The 19,507-nt window shown below is 43.3% G+C and overlaps 1 protein-coding gene across 3 annotated transcripts in view; it reads right to left on the minus strand.

The window, feature by feature from the left end:
- LOC135221692 (uncharacterized) overlaps positions 1-19,507 on the minus strand; it is a 114,041-nt gene that overhangs the window by 37,368 nt on the left and 57,166 nt on the right. For all 3 annotated transcript variants that reach the window (XM_064259425.1, XM_064259426.1, XM_064259424.1), the window contains 2 exons: positions 15,542-15,684; positions 10,635-10,745 (listed from right to left, as the gene is read on the minus strand). In XM_064259425.1, the coding sequence (XP_064115495.1) occupies positions 10,635-10,745; positions 15,542-15,684 (254 nt within the window). The remainder of the gene's footprint in view (positions 1-10,634; positions 10,746-15,541; positions 15,685-19,507) is intronic.

Below are 19,507 nucleotides of genomic sequence, written 5' to 3' on the forward strand. Positions count from 1 at the left end.
CATTATTACCAATTGCTTTTGTGTTGGGTACGGAAGAACAAAATCTTTTACATTTAGAATTAAAGCCATTGGTGAAAAGGTCTATTTCAGGAAAGAAATTCATATCTGTGCAAATTAAATTGAATAGATTATCGTCAAGAGTGGCTTCTGGATGTATGGAACCAAAGTCTCTCGATAGGGAATCAGCCATCACATTGCTTTTCCCTTTAATCCATTTAGTTTGAATGTCTATGTTGTATTTTCCTTTGATGTCTAGTAACACTTTGATGGCCTCCTGGGCCGATTTGTTCCTAATGCTACCATGTTTTTTGACCCAACAGTTTGTTACTTGTGAATCTATGTGAATTAGTACTACTTTGTTTCTTAGTTTGTCTCTGAAGTGTTTTATACAGTAAATGCATGCAAGTAGTTCTCTAATGTTAATGTGCAGAGTATTCTCATTTTGTAGCCATGTATTATTAGTTGGAGAGTATGCCATGTTCTCCTACTAATGCTCCACCCCAGCCAAAGTTGGATGCATCTGTGAATAGTTCTAGATCTACTTGATTATTAGGAATGTTTATATCACTATACATATTAGTCTGTTTTCCATTCTTCTAGAAAGGATTTGAAAGAAGGAGGAATGATTCTATATCCTTTAGCAAAATATCTATGAAACCTGTGAAGGAATTTAAGATGGTATTCTACCATAAAAAGGTGTAGTAGGAACAGAAGTTAAGTGATCCTATCAATCTTTGATATAATTTGAGGTCAGACCTGTTCAAGTTGGATACTGTATTGGCAAGCCTGATACATTTATCAATGTTTTCCTGCATTGGTCATTTGTTTTGTTCTCCAAGTTATAATGAACTCCCAGGAACTCTATCTTTTGCACTGGATGAATAACAAGACTTTTGTTTTTAATAATATTTGCCTAACCCGCCAGCTTCCGTGAGCACTTCAATGACTATTTGGATGTGAGCCTCGCATTTGTGAAAGTCATCTGCCAATATGAGTATATCATCTAAGTAATTAAAGATGAGTATATTATATTTCTTCCTAATGTATTTAACTACTGGTGTTACATTAGTTTGGAAAAGATGTAGGGAGCTGTCTTTAACCCGAAGGGAACAACCGTCCATTTGAATTTACGTTTTCCTAATTTGAACGTTAAGAATCTTTGAGCACTTGAATGAAGAGGGACGTGCCAATAAGCATCCTTTAAATCAAGTCTACATGCCCAGTTGTTTAAATGCAAATAAGGGAATATAGTTTTAGGTTTCAGCATAGAGAAAGAAGGTTTCTTGATCATAGTATTAAGGCATTTCATATCGAAGATTAGGCGAATGCTCCCATCGGTTTAAGCTTGTAAAATATGTGGTTAGAGTAATAAAAAGCATTTCTGTTAATTTGTTCTATTACCCCTAGGTCTAGTAATCTGTTACATTCTCTCTCTAGTATTATTCTCTTGCTAGGAGAATAATATCTATCAACCCCTAATCTTTTCAAAGTCTTTTGAGCCTTATTTTTATTGCTAAATGGGAGTCTCACACCCTTACTGATCAAGTTGCATGCAAAAGAATTTGGGAGTTTTTGCCAATTTTTAAATTTATTTGTCAACGACCTACCTATCCCACTTACTGGAGGGGCGTGAGAGGTTTCCTTGGAGCTAGAGGCTTCTGTAGGGAAATTTAACTCTTCTAATATCATTGAATTGTTAGTGGGTACCTTTGCCAAATTTTTATTTTTACTGTGTAGCTCCAGGTTATTTTCCTCTTGGTCCCAGCAGGGCTCGATGGTATTAAGAATTAAAGCATAATTAGTGTTTTCTTATCTTTGACGTCTGAATTAATTGCTGTCTGTCCCCCTGTACTCCTTCCCCCTCTTCGGCCACCTCTCTTGATACCTCGCCTGTAGGGATTGAACTTATTCCTGAACCCAAAGCTTCCCCTGAATCCTCTGTAAAAATTAAATTTCCCTCTGGGGTAGCCCTGATGCTTGCCAAAGTTGAACCTTCCACCTCTAGAGGTAATGTCCACTCCTCTAGGAAGGGGACCGCCTCGAAAGCACGAAGCAATAGCTTTCCTTTGATCATCTGATAAGACCCATATATCATTAGTTTCAGCTTTAATAATAGCATCTCTCGTATCTAAATTGAGGTTCCTGGGTAAAGATCTACTTCTGAATGATCGGATTAAACTTTTAATTAGATCAATGTGTTTCCTGAAAGGCCCAATTATCACTTTAGTAATGAAATCAATATCGTTAATCTTAGAGGGGTAAGCTAATTGTGCCAGAGCTGCATGTCCTTGAAAAGAAGATATAGCCATTTTAATGTTTTCAATATCAAAGTGAAATTTTTTCTTGAAATCTTCATTAAACAACCTGCCACTTGGCCAAAAGTTCAACTTTGGCAAATTTATCAATTTGAAAAGGTCTGCAAGTTCTTTATTATGATTACAAACAAAGAATTGATCATGAGAGTTTTTGTCTCCTTCACTTAATGTTAATGCAATTAGGGAGTCATTCAATTGTATTTTCCCATCTCTATGAATGGAGGGCACAGCATTAAAATTGTTAGATATGTAAGTAGGAATAGGTTTGTTAAAGGAAGCGGGTGAAAATTCTTCATAGTCACTACTATCTTCATTATAAGTTGTAAATAATTCTTCATTTGCATTCTCAGGTAAATCTACTTTACGGCGAGGGCGCTTAGGAGGAGGAGTATTGTCATTCCTTTTTGCAGTCCGCAACCACCTTCCTGCAACTAGGAGTGAAAACCTAGACTTAATTTTGATAATAAAAGTTTAACTGATGTCTAATATGGCTCATGAATTTACAATCAGGTTGGACAGCAGCAGACCTAGAAGGCTGAAGCCAGGCAATCGGGTTCTAGGCTCAAATGGCCTTCATCGGTTACTAATTCAGGTCAATCGGCATCCTCTCACTAATATCCCATACTTAAATTTATATAGCCTCTACAGTAATCATCTTATATATTTATATAGCCGACCTGTCAGAAATTCTTAAGACGCAGTTCCTCATGGTAAGGGGTAAACCATTATATCGAAAGGAAACGAGTGTGATATAAAATTCTACCCATTAGCTGAGGTAGGCGCAATTATACCGCCTTTGACAGGAACCCCTCCAGTTAAATGTCGACGATAGGATCTCGGTGGGATAGGCGGAAGGGAGCGGCTAATAGGTAGCCTAGATTGACGTAGTATGTTAAACTTAAAGTTAGAAAAAGTTAGGCTAGTTAGGCTACTCAGCTCGTAAGGCAAAACTAGTTAACACCTCACCTTACAACATTAATTACCTTTGTCATATAAGTATCTAGTCCTTATAATGTTTAGGCTCACTTTACACATAGTTTAGGATTATATGAAAGTAATGTACTTCGGTCTCGAAATTTATCTAATTCTAAAACTTTTTACGATTATAACTACCGCACAGTCTGTTCCGGCTCATTGTTTACCTTTTACTGCCATGCTTGTGACGTCATCAGTCTATATCCGCTGCTATCCGAGACGTTTTTATATAAAAACAGAATATTAAACCTTACCCTTTCTCCACTAGTTTCAATAATGTTTGATTCTGTAATAATAACAATTGAAGAATTTCACTATTGGAAGGTTCCTGGCTGGTTTCTTCCGTTTTGGGACCTCTCTTCTTTTTGGGTTGTGCCGGTGGAATATTGTCATCATCGCTAGTTTCGCTGAGATTATGCACATCTGCTGATACTACGACTTTTTTGGACATTTTAATTAGTTGATTAAGTTGTTGTCCCTCGTAACAATAATTAGGGGAGGGTTGTAGTAATGGTGAGGTGTAACAGGTATTGCCTGTGTCCTGTCAACTTCAAATATGGCGGTTTGATTCCTGTCAACTCGCACTTCTCTGGTTGCTCCGCCCCGATGGGCGTGGTTTGTGCTCTTTTACGACTATCAGGGGGAGGAGCCAGGGGTGTGTCATAGCAAAACCAGTGGGTCTGAAAGGCTGAAGCCTCTCTCTCTAGAAACATTGATCCAAGTAAATAATGCAATCCCAATAAAATATGAAAATGAAAAAGAATACTGCACTTGCGATTTCACTTTCATTCAAATAAAAAGGGGAAAGGATCAATTTACGGGTAAGAGCGGAAACTGATCCAAATGAGTATTGATACAATCAAAATAAATATATGAAAATGAAAAAGAATACTGTACTTGCGATTCCACTTCCATACAGAATAAGTTTTCGTGCCGAGCGCATTCGCTCGGCAACGAGCACACAGGTCAAAAAAATATAAATGAAAAGGGTACTTACTTACGATTTTCATCTACACATTCCCAACCAAATTATAAGGCTCGGAGCGAGCGCTCTCCCGCCCTCGGCACCGAGCATACACAATACGAGGATCATTTCTGGGAAATATGAATTCCAGCACTTACGCCCTTCAGTCCCGGCACTCGGGTAATCGGAGGGCGTGGTGAAACCAAGATCCTTTAATTCACAATTGAATTCAATGGAAATAAAGATGAAATGATTGTACTTACAATTCAGTTTCACTAGATAAATAGAAAAAGAAAAACACAACCATGCGAAAGCAACGACGATGAAGCGGGCAGAGAGCGATGATACACACGTCTACACGCCAGCAGGCCGAAAGCAAAAGTGGTTGGTTTACCTCCCAATCGCGCACGCCTGTCGGACAAGCAGTTAACTACCGAACCCCTTGTTCGAAAGCTTACGACCTATCCAGCTGCCGCTAGTAACCTTCCTATTGTAAAAGGACCGAAGGTTTGTATGCCGTGTCGGAACAACTGCGCCTGCAAGCCAGCTAAGATACGCGCCGGAGATCTCTCGAAAGCCTCTACTGGGGACGAGGCTCGAGGGTGAAAGGAGATGAGAGCTCTTGCGATCTCCTGGGTCTCTTGACTTCTAACTCAGGCTCTTCCAAGAAGTATTCAGGGCTGGAGGGAAAGGCGCAAGGCGCCTTCCAGGTTCTCTTGAGAGGGCGCGAAGCTTCAGAGGCGCTCCATCCGCGCTTAGGAGAGGGGGAAGACGACGAAAAGAAGCACTGGCGCAAAACTTCTTTCTTTGCTCGATCCAAGGCAGCCTGGGAACGTACATCAGGATCTGCCGAGGGGACGCCTGACCGGTGGGGGTTCTCCCTAACCTTCCTGCGGCTGTTGACTTTCCTCCTCCACTGGGTCTGGGAGTCTGGAAGAGGTCTAGGCCTGGAAGCATTAGTGAGCCGGTCAGACGCACCCTCCACTGCACTAGGGGCACTGCCCAATTCACTGGCACTATCACTCTTACCTTCTAATGAGCGTATTTTGCTCTCCATGCTATGAATCGTGGCCCTCATGGAGGCCACCTCCGAAGGCGTATCTTCAGGTTTGATGCCGGGAGCAGGGGCTGAAACAGGAGAAGGTACTAACTCTACAACAGGGTTCTCTACTTCAAGTTCGCTAATGCGAGATCTACTGGAGCTTCTTGAAGAAGCTTTACGGACCCTATCTTTCTCTAACTTCCTTAAATAGGAAGAAAGAGACTTCCATCCATCTTCATCCAATCTTTCACACTCCTTACACGGGTTATTGAAAGAACATTCATTTCCTCTACATCCCATACATACATTGTGAGGATCTACCGAGGCTTTAGGTAGCCTCACCTTACATTCACTCACAGAGCACACTCTAAACATGGTAGATTTTTAAACTTCAGAATCGGCCATCTCAAGAAAAAGCCAGAGAAAAATAAAAAAAAACAGTCCACAATCGTGTATGCCAGGCCAAAGGATAAGGTACTTCACCAAAAATGTCAGTCCAAAGAATCCAGGCAACGAGAAACGAATCAAACTATCGTGAGGACCTAACAACAGGTGTTGTCAGGACCGGCGACAGAGAAAATCTGACAAGAAAGTGGGTTTGGTTCATACACCCGCCACCCAGCGGCGGGTAAGGTAGATCACCTGACCTACCTGTCGCGTGTGCCGCGAGTTTTGAATTCTGTTGTGACGTCAGAGACGTAAGCTAAGTATATATCTGACAGGAAAGTTCATGTACAAAAATGTTCTACTTGTACTGGTAGATGTTGGAGGGCGACTTTCCTCTATTTTGATATCGCCTCTGCAGCTGCTATCGAAAAACCCTTTGCTCTGAGGAGTCAGACGACAGTTTGAATCCTGTCAGAGCCAGAGTAGATAGTCCATGGTGGAACCTTGGCATGTGTGGTTGTCTCAGCAGTTTTCATTTTTGGGGGTTACCCGGTTCAGAAACCATTCCCTGAGAGGCCAGAACGGAGCTATGAGGATCACTGATTCATGCTCGTGTGACTAGAACTTTTGTAGCACCTCCCTCATCATTCCTAGGGGTGGAAAGGCATAGTTCCTTGTGTGACCAGTCCAGAAGCATGGCATCCACTACCCATGCCGCTGGATCCGGCACTGGAGAGCAATAAAGTCAAAGCCAGTGATTTTTGGCAGTTGGAAACAAGTCAATCATCGGTCTTCCCCACAACTTCCAAAGGTCTAGGCAGACTGCTGGATCCAGAGTCCATTCTGTAGAGATGACCTGATTTTGGGACCGATTTGGTCTGCTAACACATTCATCCTGCACTGCACAAACCTTGTCACCAGCTTTGTGTGATTTGAGTGGGCCCAAAGGAGAAGGTCTCTCACTGCCTCGCAGAGAAAGAGTGGGTCCCTCCTTGCTTGGCAATGTACGAGAGGGCTGTAGTGTTGTCCCAGTTTACTGCCACTATCCAACCTCGGACTTCTGGAGCAAAAGCTTGTAAACCTAGACTGATTGCAGTCAGCTCTTTCAGGTTGATGTGCCAAGCCTTTTGAGCTGAGTTCCACATTCCTGAGACTTCCCTGTTTCCCAGCAGTGCTCCCCTACTTAGGTCGGTTGCGTCTGCAAACAGGTTGAGCTCTGGGTTCTGAGGGGAAAGCAACTCTCCTTCCAGAAGTCTTCTCTCTGATCTCTACCAAAGCAGATGTTGTTTGACATCCAGCGAAATCAGGGACATGAAGTCGTCTGAGAACTTTTTCCTGTTCCACTGGGACCAAAGGTAAAACTCAAGGATCCTTATATGAAGTCTGCCCAGCGAAACGAACTGTTCGATGGAAAGTTCTGTGCAGGCTCATCCAATTTCTAGCAGAGTACTTTGGGAGAGATAGGAACTTGTCTACTGTGTGAAGACATGACTATTCTCTTTGGGGAGGGAAAAGCCTGAAAAAGAAGAGTCTCCAGAGTCATTCCCAAATACACTATCCGTTGGGTCGGGACTAGTTGGGATTTTGGCAGATTGATTAGAAGACCAAGTTCCTGGGCTAACTTCAAAGTCTTTTGTAGATCTCTCATGCAGCTTAGTTCTGTCACAGAGTGAAGAAGCCAATAGTCCAGATAAAGGACAATGTTGACCCTAATCAGATGTTGCCAACCCGCCAGAGGGACCAGAATGTGAGTGAACACTTGGGGAGCTGTAGATAGACTGAAGCATAGGGTCCGAAACTGAAAGATTTGATCTTTGAAGACAAATCTCGGGTACTTCCTCGAGTCTGGATGAATGGGAACATGGAAGTATGCATCTTGTATGTTTATGGAGACCATCCAGTCCCCTCTGGTGATGGCAGCAAGAATTGAGCGATTTGTCTCCATTTTGAACTTTGTCTTCAAGACAAAGACATTCAGCGCACTCACATCCAGGGCTGGCCTCCAGCCGCCTAAAAACTTCCGGACCACAAAAAGTCAATTGTAAAAGCCCTTGGTCTGTGGGTCCTCCACTCTCTCGATTACTTCTTTTAGAAGAGCAGACACCTCGTCGGCCCGAGCAGAATACTTCTCTGAGCCGTGAGAGTACGGTTTCAACGTAATGGGTTGCTTGACTAAGGGTGGTCTGCTCCTCTTCTGCTCCATTCTTGCCAGAAATGATGGCGTCTGGCACCTACAGCTGCATGAGAAAGACTGTTTTCATTGCTTAGGGGTGGGCTTTGAGGAAAACTTCTTAATTGTTTTGAATAGAAAGCGGACATTTCCTCTTGACTTGGATCGCTGTCTCTGTTTCCCCCCATGAAAGGGTAACTGTTGCAAGGGAGAAGTAGACTTAGGGACAAAGTTCAGTCTTCCTGGAATGCTTGGATGATTAGGAGAGCAAATCCTGGGTTGACTTCTGCAAATCAGAAGCGATCCCACTAACAACATCCTGAGGAAACAATAATTTGCAAACCAGCGGTGAGAACAGAAGAGCTGATTTCTGGACTGAAGTAACTCCTTTAGCCATGAAGGAGCACCATAACTCACGCTTCTTAAGAATGCACATAGCAAAGGTAGAAGTGATTTGGCAGGAACCGTCGCTAATGCCTCTGTCCAAACACGAGAGAACTCCTAAGAGGTCGGAAGAAGCAGATGGAAAAATTGCTGAAGCATCCTGTTTTCTTACCAAGAGAGCCAATAGTCCAATCCATAAAACTAATAACTTTTAAAATCTTAAAAAGATTTAAAAGGAGGTGGTCGATCTCAGCCGAAGAAGACCTGATTTTTACTGCTGTGAAAGCCTGATATCCGAGAATACTCAGTAAGTCCTGAGAAGTCCCCTTAGGCGGAGGCAGAAACACCCAAGGAGGGAGACTCCCCAGTCAAATAATACGAATGTCTTCTCTTATTCAAGCAAGAAGGAGGGAAAGAGAAGACTGCTTTCCCTTGTGCTCTCTTTTCTGCAAGCCAACTTTCATCCTCACCCATAGCTTTCTTGGTTGAAATAGAAAGCACTAACTGAGGGATATCACGAGACTCTGAAGAAAATTTACTCATCTGAAGAGTTGAATTCAAGCTGGAGGGGCTGGAGTAGCTGGCTTGAAAAAGTTGGGATAACTTCAAGGAAAATCACAAAAGAGCTTCATAAGCTGATGGCGGTTTAGAATCTGTAGCAATCTCTTCTTCTTCCGCAGAAGATACATTAGACAAATGAGGGGCCGACTGAAGAAGACGAAATACGTGGAGCTATGGGTGGAAATGGTGCCGTGAACGACTCTGGTTCAGGTGGAAAAGGGAGCTCTGGAGCTAGGAGGGGGTTGCTCCTGTGCTCCTGAAAGTCCATGCATTGAAGTCTCAGGCACCGATGGGCACTCCTGCATCAATGAGGGATTCGGAGTTGAAATACACTCAGAAAGAGAGACATGGCTAATAGGAACAGCACATATAGGAGCCACAGCAGGAGACAACTCGCGCCCTAGTGTCCTAGGCCGCTTGTGAACAGTAACTGGAAGTTTATCAGAATTATCTGAAGAATAAGTCTCTGGGCTATCCCAGAAACAAGAAGATTTAACCTCCTTTACTTTCTTAAGTGGTACCTGATGGGTACAATTAGAGTCCACTGCAAACCTTTTCAATGGTCTGAAAAAGTCACTTTTTCTCCGGACTCAAATAATCCAAACTTGAAGAAAGATGATGACCACGGTCCAAGACGCCTTTCCAGTGGCTGTCTTTCGCTACCTGGGAAACATCTACAGGTGTGACTGAGGGGCCGACTGCCCATGGGCAGACCCCACCGACTTCCCTTGGGCCTCCGGTATGACTTCTCCCAGGTGCTGGGGAGTATGTCGGGGACCTTTGCCTTGGAGAATTGGCGGGACGGACAGCCAGCGCCTCCACAAACACTTTTTTCTTTTTTCTTTTGGCAATGGCACTGGGATCGGAAGCATGGAAGTCTGGAGCAGGATTAGGTGGAAAAGAGGAAAGACTGGGCTTGGGGGACAAAACAGGAATTACAGGCACTCTAGAGGAAGTTTCCTGGCTAGCTAAAGACCTTTTGTACCTAGCAGTAGCCTTATGCTTCCTATCTTTTTCTAACTTTGAACGGTAAGAAGACAGAACCCTCCATTGTTTTTTATCCCAGCCTATACATTCATTACAAGTTAAATCAATACTAGTGCAAACTTGACCTCTACATCTAACACAAACAGAATGGGGATCATACTTTGCTGAAGTTAACCATGTATTGCAACTTTGCTGCAAAAACGGACACTCGACTTACTGGAGTCAGACATCACTAGAGAAAATCTCAAAATAACAGACTAAAAGCTCTGAATTGTTCAAAGTACTGTTAATTACACTTGACTAGTTAATAAACGTTGAATGGAAATGACAAAAGAATCAGAGTACTTCACCGAAGGTACTGGAAACTCTCGGCGAACAAAGAAATCCAAACTCAAAGAAAGCTACAGCTCACGACCTTTGTTGGAAGCTGGTAGAAATAAAATTGAGCTTCTTTGCTGAGTTGTCTACCTATTCCCTCAGTAGTGGGGTACCGACCTACACTGAAACAAAAGAATCACTACCGATATTTTCAAATTTTAGCTACCAGTACTTAGAAATACTTAGCCATGTAATTATTTGCTAAGTTACTTAAACAAAATATCCTCTTGTTAAGACCAAAGGTTTGTTCCGCATATGAATAATTTTATTATTTTATTTATTAATTTTTTTGTTTGCATACATCAAAATGCAAAGGATTGAAATTTGGATGATGGCTGTATCAGTCATTGGCAAGCGAAAGGGTTAAATAATTTATAAAAAAAAGTCTGGAAATTAAAAAAAAATGTATGAGTTTCTTGAGGAAAATGTAAAAAAAAAAAAAAAAAAAAAAAAAAAAAAAAAGTCACTTACTTTTGTTTGTTTTAGTTCTGTGATGAAGGGTTACAATATATGCAAATACAAACATCACAAATAACACAAAGGCCACACTAATCCACAGTCCTATCTGGCTTCTCCTGATCACTGTAAAAGAAAGCAGTTTCCAGTCAGAAACAATGAAACGCACAATATTAAATACACAGATACAATTAATGTAAACAGCTTTTCCAACAACGTTACAAACAGTCTTAAGTACCATAGGAAATTTTCCAAGTGCCTATACTATATCACTATTCAATATAATCATTATTATATATATATTTCACTGTTCCCTCTTATCACAGACTTGCATGCAAAAAAAAAAATAAAGCTTCACTAAGCATAACTAGGAATTGTGGTTATTCAATGATGAGGAACATCCAGTCACTCATAATATATTGTGTTTCAAGACATCAGCTGAAAACTAAACTTTAAAAATTCCAGTGGATATTAAAAAAATGATATTGTTATGTTACAATAAAGTTTCATACATACTTACCTGGCAGATATATACATAGCTAAGACTCCGTCGTCCCCGACAGAAATTCAAATTTCGCGCCACTCGCTACAGGTAGGTCAGGTGATCTACCGGCCTGCCCTGGGCGGCAGGACTAGGAACCATCCCCGTTTTCTATCATATTTTCTCTCTTCCACCTGTCTCCTGCGGGGAGGCTGGGTGGGCCTTTAATTGTATATATCTGCCAGGTAAGTATGTATGAAACTTTATTGTAACATAACAATATCATTTTCATACAATCAACTTACCTGTCAGATATATACATAGCTGATTGGCACCCTTCGGTGGAGGGTAAGAGACAGCTTCTATATGGAATAGACAGGTAAACAACATATGTTGTAGGTATAAATAAAACCTTGGTTCCTACCTGATAGGTGGTAGACTTCGTGGGTGTTTGCCCAGTAGTCTGCATCACCTCAAGAAACTTTAGCGAGATATATGATCTATGGCCAAGAGTTCTTGTGGGTCTGCCGATGGGGTCTTACCCACTTACTCGGCAGAGCCTAAAAGGACTTTGTCAATGGGTGCTGATCCACTTATATGACAATACACCTTATGAAGGAGCACACAACCCATCCCGACCACCTGATCCTAACCATATGTTAGAAGTAAAGATTGTTAAGAGTTATCCCCGAACTCGTCACAACAACCGTAACTCAAAACCACTACGCACACATACATAATTTTCAAAAAAAATTATACTCAACTAATTGGATATGACAAGAATTCTCTTACTGAACAACATAGACGGCCGCCCGTGCTAGCCTAAGTCCTCCATTGTTCGAAGAGACTCGACCATATCCAAAAAGAAGAAAAGTATATACATTTAAGGATTGGTGTCGGCTCCCGTACCCAGAATCGTATCCGCCGATACGAAAGGACCTAGAGAAAAACACTTCTCATATGTCACACGCACGTCTTTCAAGTAATGAGATGCAAATACTGAGTTGCATCTCCAAAATGTCGTATCTATGATGTTTTTAAGCGACATATTCTTATGAAACGAGAGAGACGTCGCTATAGCTCTCACTTCATGAGCTTTTACTCTCAACAGTTGTAACTGTTCGTCAGGACAGGCCTTATGAGCGTCTGTAATGACGTTTCTTACAAAGAATGCCAGCGCATTCTTGGACATCAGTCTTGTGGGGCTTTTACCGCGCACCAAAGACCTTGTCTAGAGCTTCCCATTTGATGCTTTCTCTGAAGGTAGAACTTCAGAGCTCTAACAGGGCATAGAGACCTCTCTGCTTCTCTGCCTACTAGACTCGACATGCCTTTGACTTCGAATGACTTAGGCCAGGGATTCGTAGGATTCTCGTTTTTCGCTAAAAACAGGGTCTTAAACGAGCAAATCGCTGAGTCTCCCTTGAATCCTACTTTATCCTGCAGAGCATGCAATTCACTAATTCTCTTTGCCGTAGCTAAAGATAATAGGAATAGGCATTTTCGGGTAATGTCTCTAAACGATGCCCGATGAGGAGGTTCGAGTCCTTCCGATGACAGATACTTTAGAACTACGTCTAGGTTCCAGTTCGGAGGTACTGGTTCCTTAGACTTTGAAGTCTCAAAAGACCTTATGAGATCGTGGAGATCTTTATTATCCGCCAGATCTAATCCTCTGTTCCTGAATACAGCCGAGAGCATACTTCTGTATCCCTTTATTGTGGATACGGCTAGATGAGATTTTTCTCTCAGGAATAGCAGGAAATCAGCAAATTTCCGCTATAGAGGTAGTGGAGGAGGACAACTTCTTGGATCTACACCACCTTCTAAATACCTCCCACTTCGATTGGTATACTTTCGTAGTGGAGGTTCTGCGTGCTCTCGCGATCGCGCTTGCCACTTCGCGAGAAAAGCCTCTCGCTCTGACAAGTCTTTCGATAGTCGAAAGGCAGTCAGAGCGAGAGCGGGGAGGTTTTGATGGTACCTCTTGAAGTGCGGTTGTCTGAGAAGATCCGTCCTTCCTGGTAGGGATCTTGGAAAGTCTACGATCCACTCTACCACCTCCGTGAACCATTCCTGGGCCGGCCAAAAGGGGGCTATTAACGTCATCCTCGTCTCCTTTGACGCCACAAACTTTTTCATTACTAACCCCAGGATTTTGAATGGGGGAAAAGCATAAACGTCTACTCGAGACCAATTTAGCAGGAAGGCGTCTACCATAAGTGCTCTTGGATCTTCCACGACCGAGCAAAACACTGGGAGCCTTTATTGAAATGAATGTTGCGAAGACCTCCACATGAGGAGTCCCCCACAGAGACCAGAGATCGAGACACACTTCCTCGTGTAGAGTCCATTCTGTATGAAGGACCTGGTTCCTCCTGCTGAGCCTGTCCGCCCTCACATTCCTTACTCCCTGTACGAACCTTGTCATCAGGGAGATGTTTCTGTGAGACGTCCAAAGAAATAGGTCTCTCGTGAGCTCGTAAAGGAACGAGGAGTGCGTCCCTCCCTGTTTCCGAATGTAGGCAAGTGCGGTGGTGTTGTCCACGTTTACTTGCACTACCTTGCTTGACACCAGAGGTTCTAGGCTCTTTAAGGCCAGATGTACGGCGAAGAGCTCTTTGCCGTTTCTGTGCCAAGACACCTGTGCTGGTTCCCAGGTGCCTGACACTTCCTCTGAGCCTACTGTCGCTCCCCAACCTGTCTCCGACGCGTCGGAGAACAACACTAGGTCTGGGTTCTGTGTTCTTAGAGAGATCCCTTTGTTCTCTTCCAGAGGGCGCAACCACCACTGTAGGTGTGACTTTATCTCCACTGGAATGGGAAAAACGTCCGACAGTTGTCCGGTTTTCCAGCTCCAAGACCTCTTGAGGAAGAATTGAAGCGGACGTATAAGAAGTCTTCCTAGAGGGAAGAATTGTTCTAGCGAGGAAAGCGTCCCCAGAAGGTTCAACCATTCCCTCGCCGACGTTTGTTGCTTCTCTAAGAAAAGAGAGACTATCCGCAAACCTTTTGCGATTCTCTCTTGCGAAGGAAAAAACTCGAAAACCCCGAGAATCCATCCGAATCTCCAGATAGACTAGGTCTTGTCTGGGGGTCAGCTGAGACTTCTCGAGGTTCAGAAGCAATCCCAACGCTTTGATCAAATCCAGAGTTAACTTTAGGTCCTCCAAGCACTGTCTCTCCGATCTGGCCCTTCTAATTCTATCCCTCTCTAACTTCTTCAAATAAGAAGTCAAAGTCTTCCACTCTTCTGCATTCAATCCCTCGCTTCCTTACAAGTATTAATAGCAGAACACTGAAACCCCCTATATTTACGGCATACAGTGTGAGGATCAACCGAAGCTTTCGGTATCCTCACCCCGCAGCCTACATTCACACACATTCTCACACTCACATTAGAATCAGACATACTGAGAAAAATACAAAAGAGTTATTCCAAAAACAGTCCACTGTAGCGAATCACGATCCAAATACGTCACCAAAAAGCCGAAAAACGATGATCAAAGGATGAAAAATGAATCTAAGTCAGGAGGTAATAACAACAATGTTGATACCACCGGCGACAGAGAAAATATGATAGAAAACGGGGATGGTTCCTAGTCCTGCCGCCCAGGGCAGGCCGGTAGATCACCTGACCTACCTGTAGCGAGTGGCGCGAAATTTGAATTTCTGTCGGGGACGACGGAGTCTTAGCTATGTATATATCTGACAGGTAAGTTGATTGTATGAAAATTAGAAATTTACTCAACATGGCTTAATCTGCCATTACGCTGTGACAGACTATCCAATACAGTGGACCCCGCCCCCCATATTTGAGGGATGCGTTCCAGACCCCCCCCACCCCACAAAAAAAAAAAAAAAAAAAAAAAAAAAATAGAATCCACGAATGCTTAGAACCCCCAACAAAAATGCTTAAAACTGCTTATTTTCTTAGTTCAAACTCGAGAAAAACCCATTAATGATGCTAACACCTGGTTTTATTAATAGTTTTATTACAAAAAGCATGATTTATCGTGGAATTAATAGGAAAATACAGTAATTTGTGGATATCTCATAAAAGAGGACCATAAATACATGAATTTCCTGCAAATAATGGGTAAATATGGTCCATAGAGAAACCTGTGAATATGAGAGTCCATGAATATTGGGAGTCCACTGTTCTGGTAGTTAAGAGTATAAATCCTGAACATAGTTACTCCCTACAGTGTGGCATACTACATATACTATATAGTATTAAAGGCACCTAACAGCATTTCATTTTATCCCCCCAACTTTCTTTTCTGCCTTTACTTTTCTTCCACTTGCTTTGGATCCACTAATACTAATGTAATTCCTGTAGTTTTTTTTCATGTGAACTCATTAGTATTCTTAAATTGTTACTTCTGATTTTTAATACAGTTTAGAAATTCAAGACAAAAGAACAAATTACAACACCTACCAAAAACTGGAGATAAAGATATAAAGCAACCATCTTGGCAGTCAGATGAAACTATCTGCACACTCACTATGTACGTTGCAGGAGTACTCCAAGATTGTAACAAGGATGTTATCTGCTTGATATCACCCAAAGTGGTTGCATTACTGTCGAGAGCATGGTAAAAATTCTGATGAGTTCTAAAAACAGCAGAAACAATGTAGTACTACCCAAATGAAAAACAAAGCACTAAGTTTTATACTGGTTATTTAAGATTTGAAAATTAACAGCAGCTCATTACAAATCTAAAAGTAAAATGATATTGTTAAACTACAATAAAGTTTTGTACATACTTACCTGGCAGATATATACTTAGCTATAGTCTCCGACGTTCCCGACAGAATTTCAAATCTCGCGGCACACGCGACAGGTAGGTCAGGTGGTCTACCTTACCCGCCGCTGGGTGGCGGGTGTATGAACCAATCCCCCTTGCTTGTCAGATTTTCTCTTCCACCTGTCTGCTGAGGGGAGGCTGGGTGGGCCATTAATCGTATGTATCTGCCAGGTAAGTATGTACAAAACTTTATTGTAGTTTAACAATATCATTTTTGTACATGAACTTTCCTGTCAGATATATGTACTTAGCTGATTGGCACCCTTGGTGGAGGGTAAGAGACAGCTAAATAATACAGGTAAGAAGGGAAACAACTAATGTTGTAGGATATAAAAACCTTGGTTCTCACCTTTTCAGGCTGAAGACTTCATTGATACTGTCTCTGAGTCTGCATTGCCTGGAGAGCTACAGCTAGGACGTGACCTGTTGCTGAAAGACTCTCGGATCTACCACTGGGATATGTGATCCCCTTCTGTGGTAGAATCCAAGTCGTATCCTGTTAAAGGGAACTTGTCCACTTACATAACAGATCCTTACCACTACCTCTGCAAGGAGCCAAAACCCAACAGACCACCTAACCAAAATACAAAGGGTTAATACTACGACAAAAAGAGGTGCCTCCTGCAACCTCTTTCAGACAACCAAAAACAAACATATCAAAAATTTAAAAAGGATAAGTTTCAGCTCCCTGCCCCAGCACCGAATCCGCCGATATGAAAGGGCCCAAGGCGAAGCATTTATCATACGTAATTTTTACATCACGTAGGTAGTGGTTTGCGAAAACCGACTGGCATCTCCAAAAGGTCGCCTCCATCAGGTTCCGCACAGACATATTTTTCTTGAATGCAAGTGAAGTTGCAATGGCTCTCAACTCATGAGCTTTCACTTTCAGAAGTTTAAAATGCTCTTCCTTGCAAGCAATATGTGCCTCTGTAATAAGACTTCTCAGGAAGAAGGAAAGAGCATTCTTCGACATGGGCCGAGTGAGGTCCTTCATGGAGCACCAAAGCACATCTTGATTAGCCTTAAGTTGCTCCTTCCTCTTAAGGTAATACTTCACAATTCTCATAGGGCAAAGAGTTCTTTCAGGCTCTTCCCCTACCAGAAAAGATAAACCACGAACTTCAAAGCTCCTGGGCCAAGGACGTGATGGGTTTTCATTTTTAGCAAGAAACCCTGTAAGAAACGAACAAACCATAGATTCTTCCTTAAACCCGACATTGCCCTCAATAGCTTGGAGCTCACTCACCCTCTTAGCTGTTGCTAGGGCCATAAGGAAGAGAGCCTTCTTCGTCAGGTCCTTGAAAGAGGCTGAACCAGGAGGTTTTCGAATCTAGACGATCCAAGGAATTGTAGAACTACGTCTAGATTCCAGTTCGGTACAATATGAGAACGTTTTTTAAAAGTTTCAAATGATCTAATAAGATCATGCAGGTCCTTATCCTCGGAGATATTTAAGCCTCTATGCTGAAATACCGCCACCAACATACTGCGGTATCCCTTAATAGTTGACACAACAAGATGGCACTCTTCTTTGAGAAAAATTAGGAAATCCGCAATCTGGGTCACAGAGGTACTGGAAGAGGAAATGTTCTTCCTCTTGCACCATCGTCTGAAGACATCCCACTTTGACTGGTATACACGCAAGGTGGAAGGCCTCCTCGCTCTTGCGATTGCTTTAGCAACTGTTGTTGAAAAGCCTTTCGCTCTGACCAGACTTTGGACAGTCTGAAGCCAGTCAGACTGAGAGCGAGGAGATTTTTGTGGGACCTATCAAAGTGGGGCTGTCTGAGTAGATCGCTCCTTAGCGGGAGCGATCTTGGAAGGTCCACTAACCATTCCAGTACCTCTGTGAACCATTCTTGGGCCGGCCAAAAGGGAGCAAAAAGAGCATTAGGATCATCTCGTTGAATCGGACTCTACAAATTTTTTTATAGTTAGCCCCAGAATCTTGAAGGGGGGAAACGCGTAGATGTTGAGTCCGCTCCAGTCTAGTAGAAGAGCATCTATTGCTAATGCCTCTGGATCTGAGATCGGAGAGCAGTAAGGATCCAGTCTCTTGTTTTTCGACGTGGCAAAGAGGTCTATGTGTGGCCTGCCCCACAACTTCCACAGTCTCTGGCATACATCCAAATGAAGGGTCCACTCTGTGGGAAGGACCTGATCTTTCCTGCTGAGGAGATCTGCTCTCACATTCCTTTCTCCCTGCACGAACCTGGTGAGAAGCTTGATTCCCCTTTCTTCTGTCCACAGAAGAAGGTCTCTTGCCGTCTCGTACAGGGAGAAGGAATGCGTCCCCCCCTGTTTTCTGATATATGCCAGAGCTGTAGTGTTGTCCGCGTTGACCTGCACTACCGATCTTCTGACGTTGGGCTCGAAAGCTTTCAGAGCCAACCACACGGCCATCAACTCCTTTCTGTTGATGTGCCAGGCTACCTGGTCCCCCACCCAGGTACCTGACACCTCGCTGGTTCCCAGAGTCGCCCCCCAACCCGTGTCCGGTTGAAGAGACAGTCCCTTCGCAAAGAGGTTGGGATCTGTCCACCATGTGAGATGTTTCTTGACTTCCTGGGATAACGACAGGGAGAACGTCAAATCCTGAGAACGACGACTCCAATTCCGATGAAGAAAGAATTGGAGCGGTCTCAGGTGCAACCTTCCTAGGGAAACGAATTGCTCCAGTGAGGAGAGCGTCCCCAGCAGACTCATCCACTCCCTCGCTGTGCATACTTCTTTCCCTAAGAAGGTTGTTACTCTCTCGAATCCTCGGGCTATCCTTTCCTGAGAGGGAAAAGCCCGAAAACTCAGAGAGTTCATCCGTATCCCGAGATACACACACTCTTGTTTGGGAATTAGCGACGACTTCTTGAAATTGACGAGAAGTCCCAACGCCTTCGTCAAACAACGATCTTCTGAATTGGCCCTTATCAGCCAATCGTCGAGGTACATGGAAATCCTCACCCCCTTCAAATGAAGCCATTGAGCTACGTTTCTCAAGATCCCCGTGAACACTTGAGGGGCCGTTGAGAGGCCGAAAACACAGAGCCCTGAACTGAAAAAATTTTCCCCCCATCATGAATCTGAGAAACTTCCTCGAGGAAGGATGGATCGGTACGTGGAAGTAAGCGTCCTGCAAATCCAAGGAAACCATCCAGTCCCCTGGACGAAGTGCTGCCAGCACTGATGAAGGTGTTTCCATCGTGAACTTCTTCTTTTCTACGAAGAAGTTCAGGGTGCTTACATCCTACACCGGTCTCCATCCCCCTAAGGACTTCGGAACTAGGAAAAGGCAGTTGTAGAAGCCTGATGAACGATGGTCTGTCACTAGTTCGATAGCCTCCTTCTCCAGCATCTGTTCTACTGCTAGATGGAGAGCTTGATTCATGATGGGGTCTCTGTACCTGGCCGTCAACTCCCTTGGGGTGGTCGTCAAGGGAGGTCTTGCGGTGAAAGGGATGAGGTAACCTCTCCTCAAAATTGAAAGGGTCCAAGGATCCGCCCCTTTCTGGGCCCAGACTTCCGCAAATCCTAAGAGTCTGGCGCCCACCGTTGTCTGAAGGACTTGCAAGTTATTTGGGGGCTTTGACTGACTTGGC

This window comes from Macrobrachium nipponense, chromosome 3 (assembly GCF_015104395.2).
Source record: "Macrobrachium nipponense isolate FS-2020 chromosome 3, ASM1510439v2, whole genome shotgun sequence".
NCBI classification, from domain to species: domain Eukaryota; kingdom Metazoa; phylum Arthropoda; class Malacostraca; order Decapoda; family Palaemonidae; genus Macrobrachium; species Macrobrachium nipponense.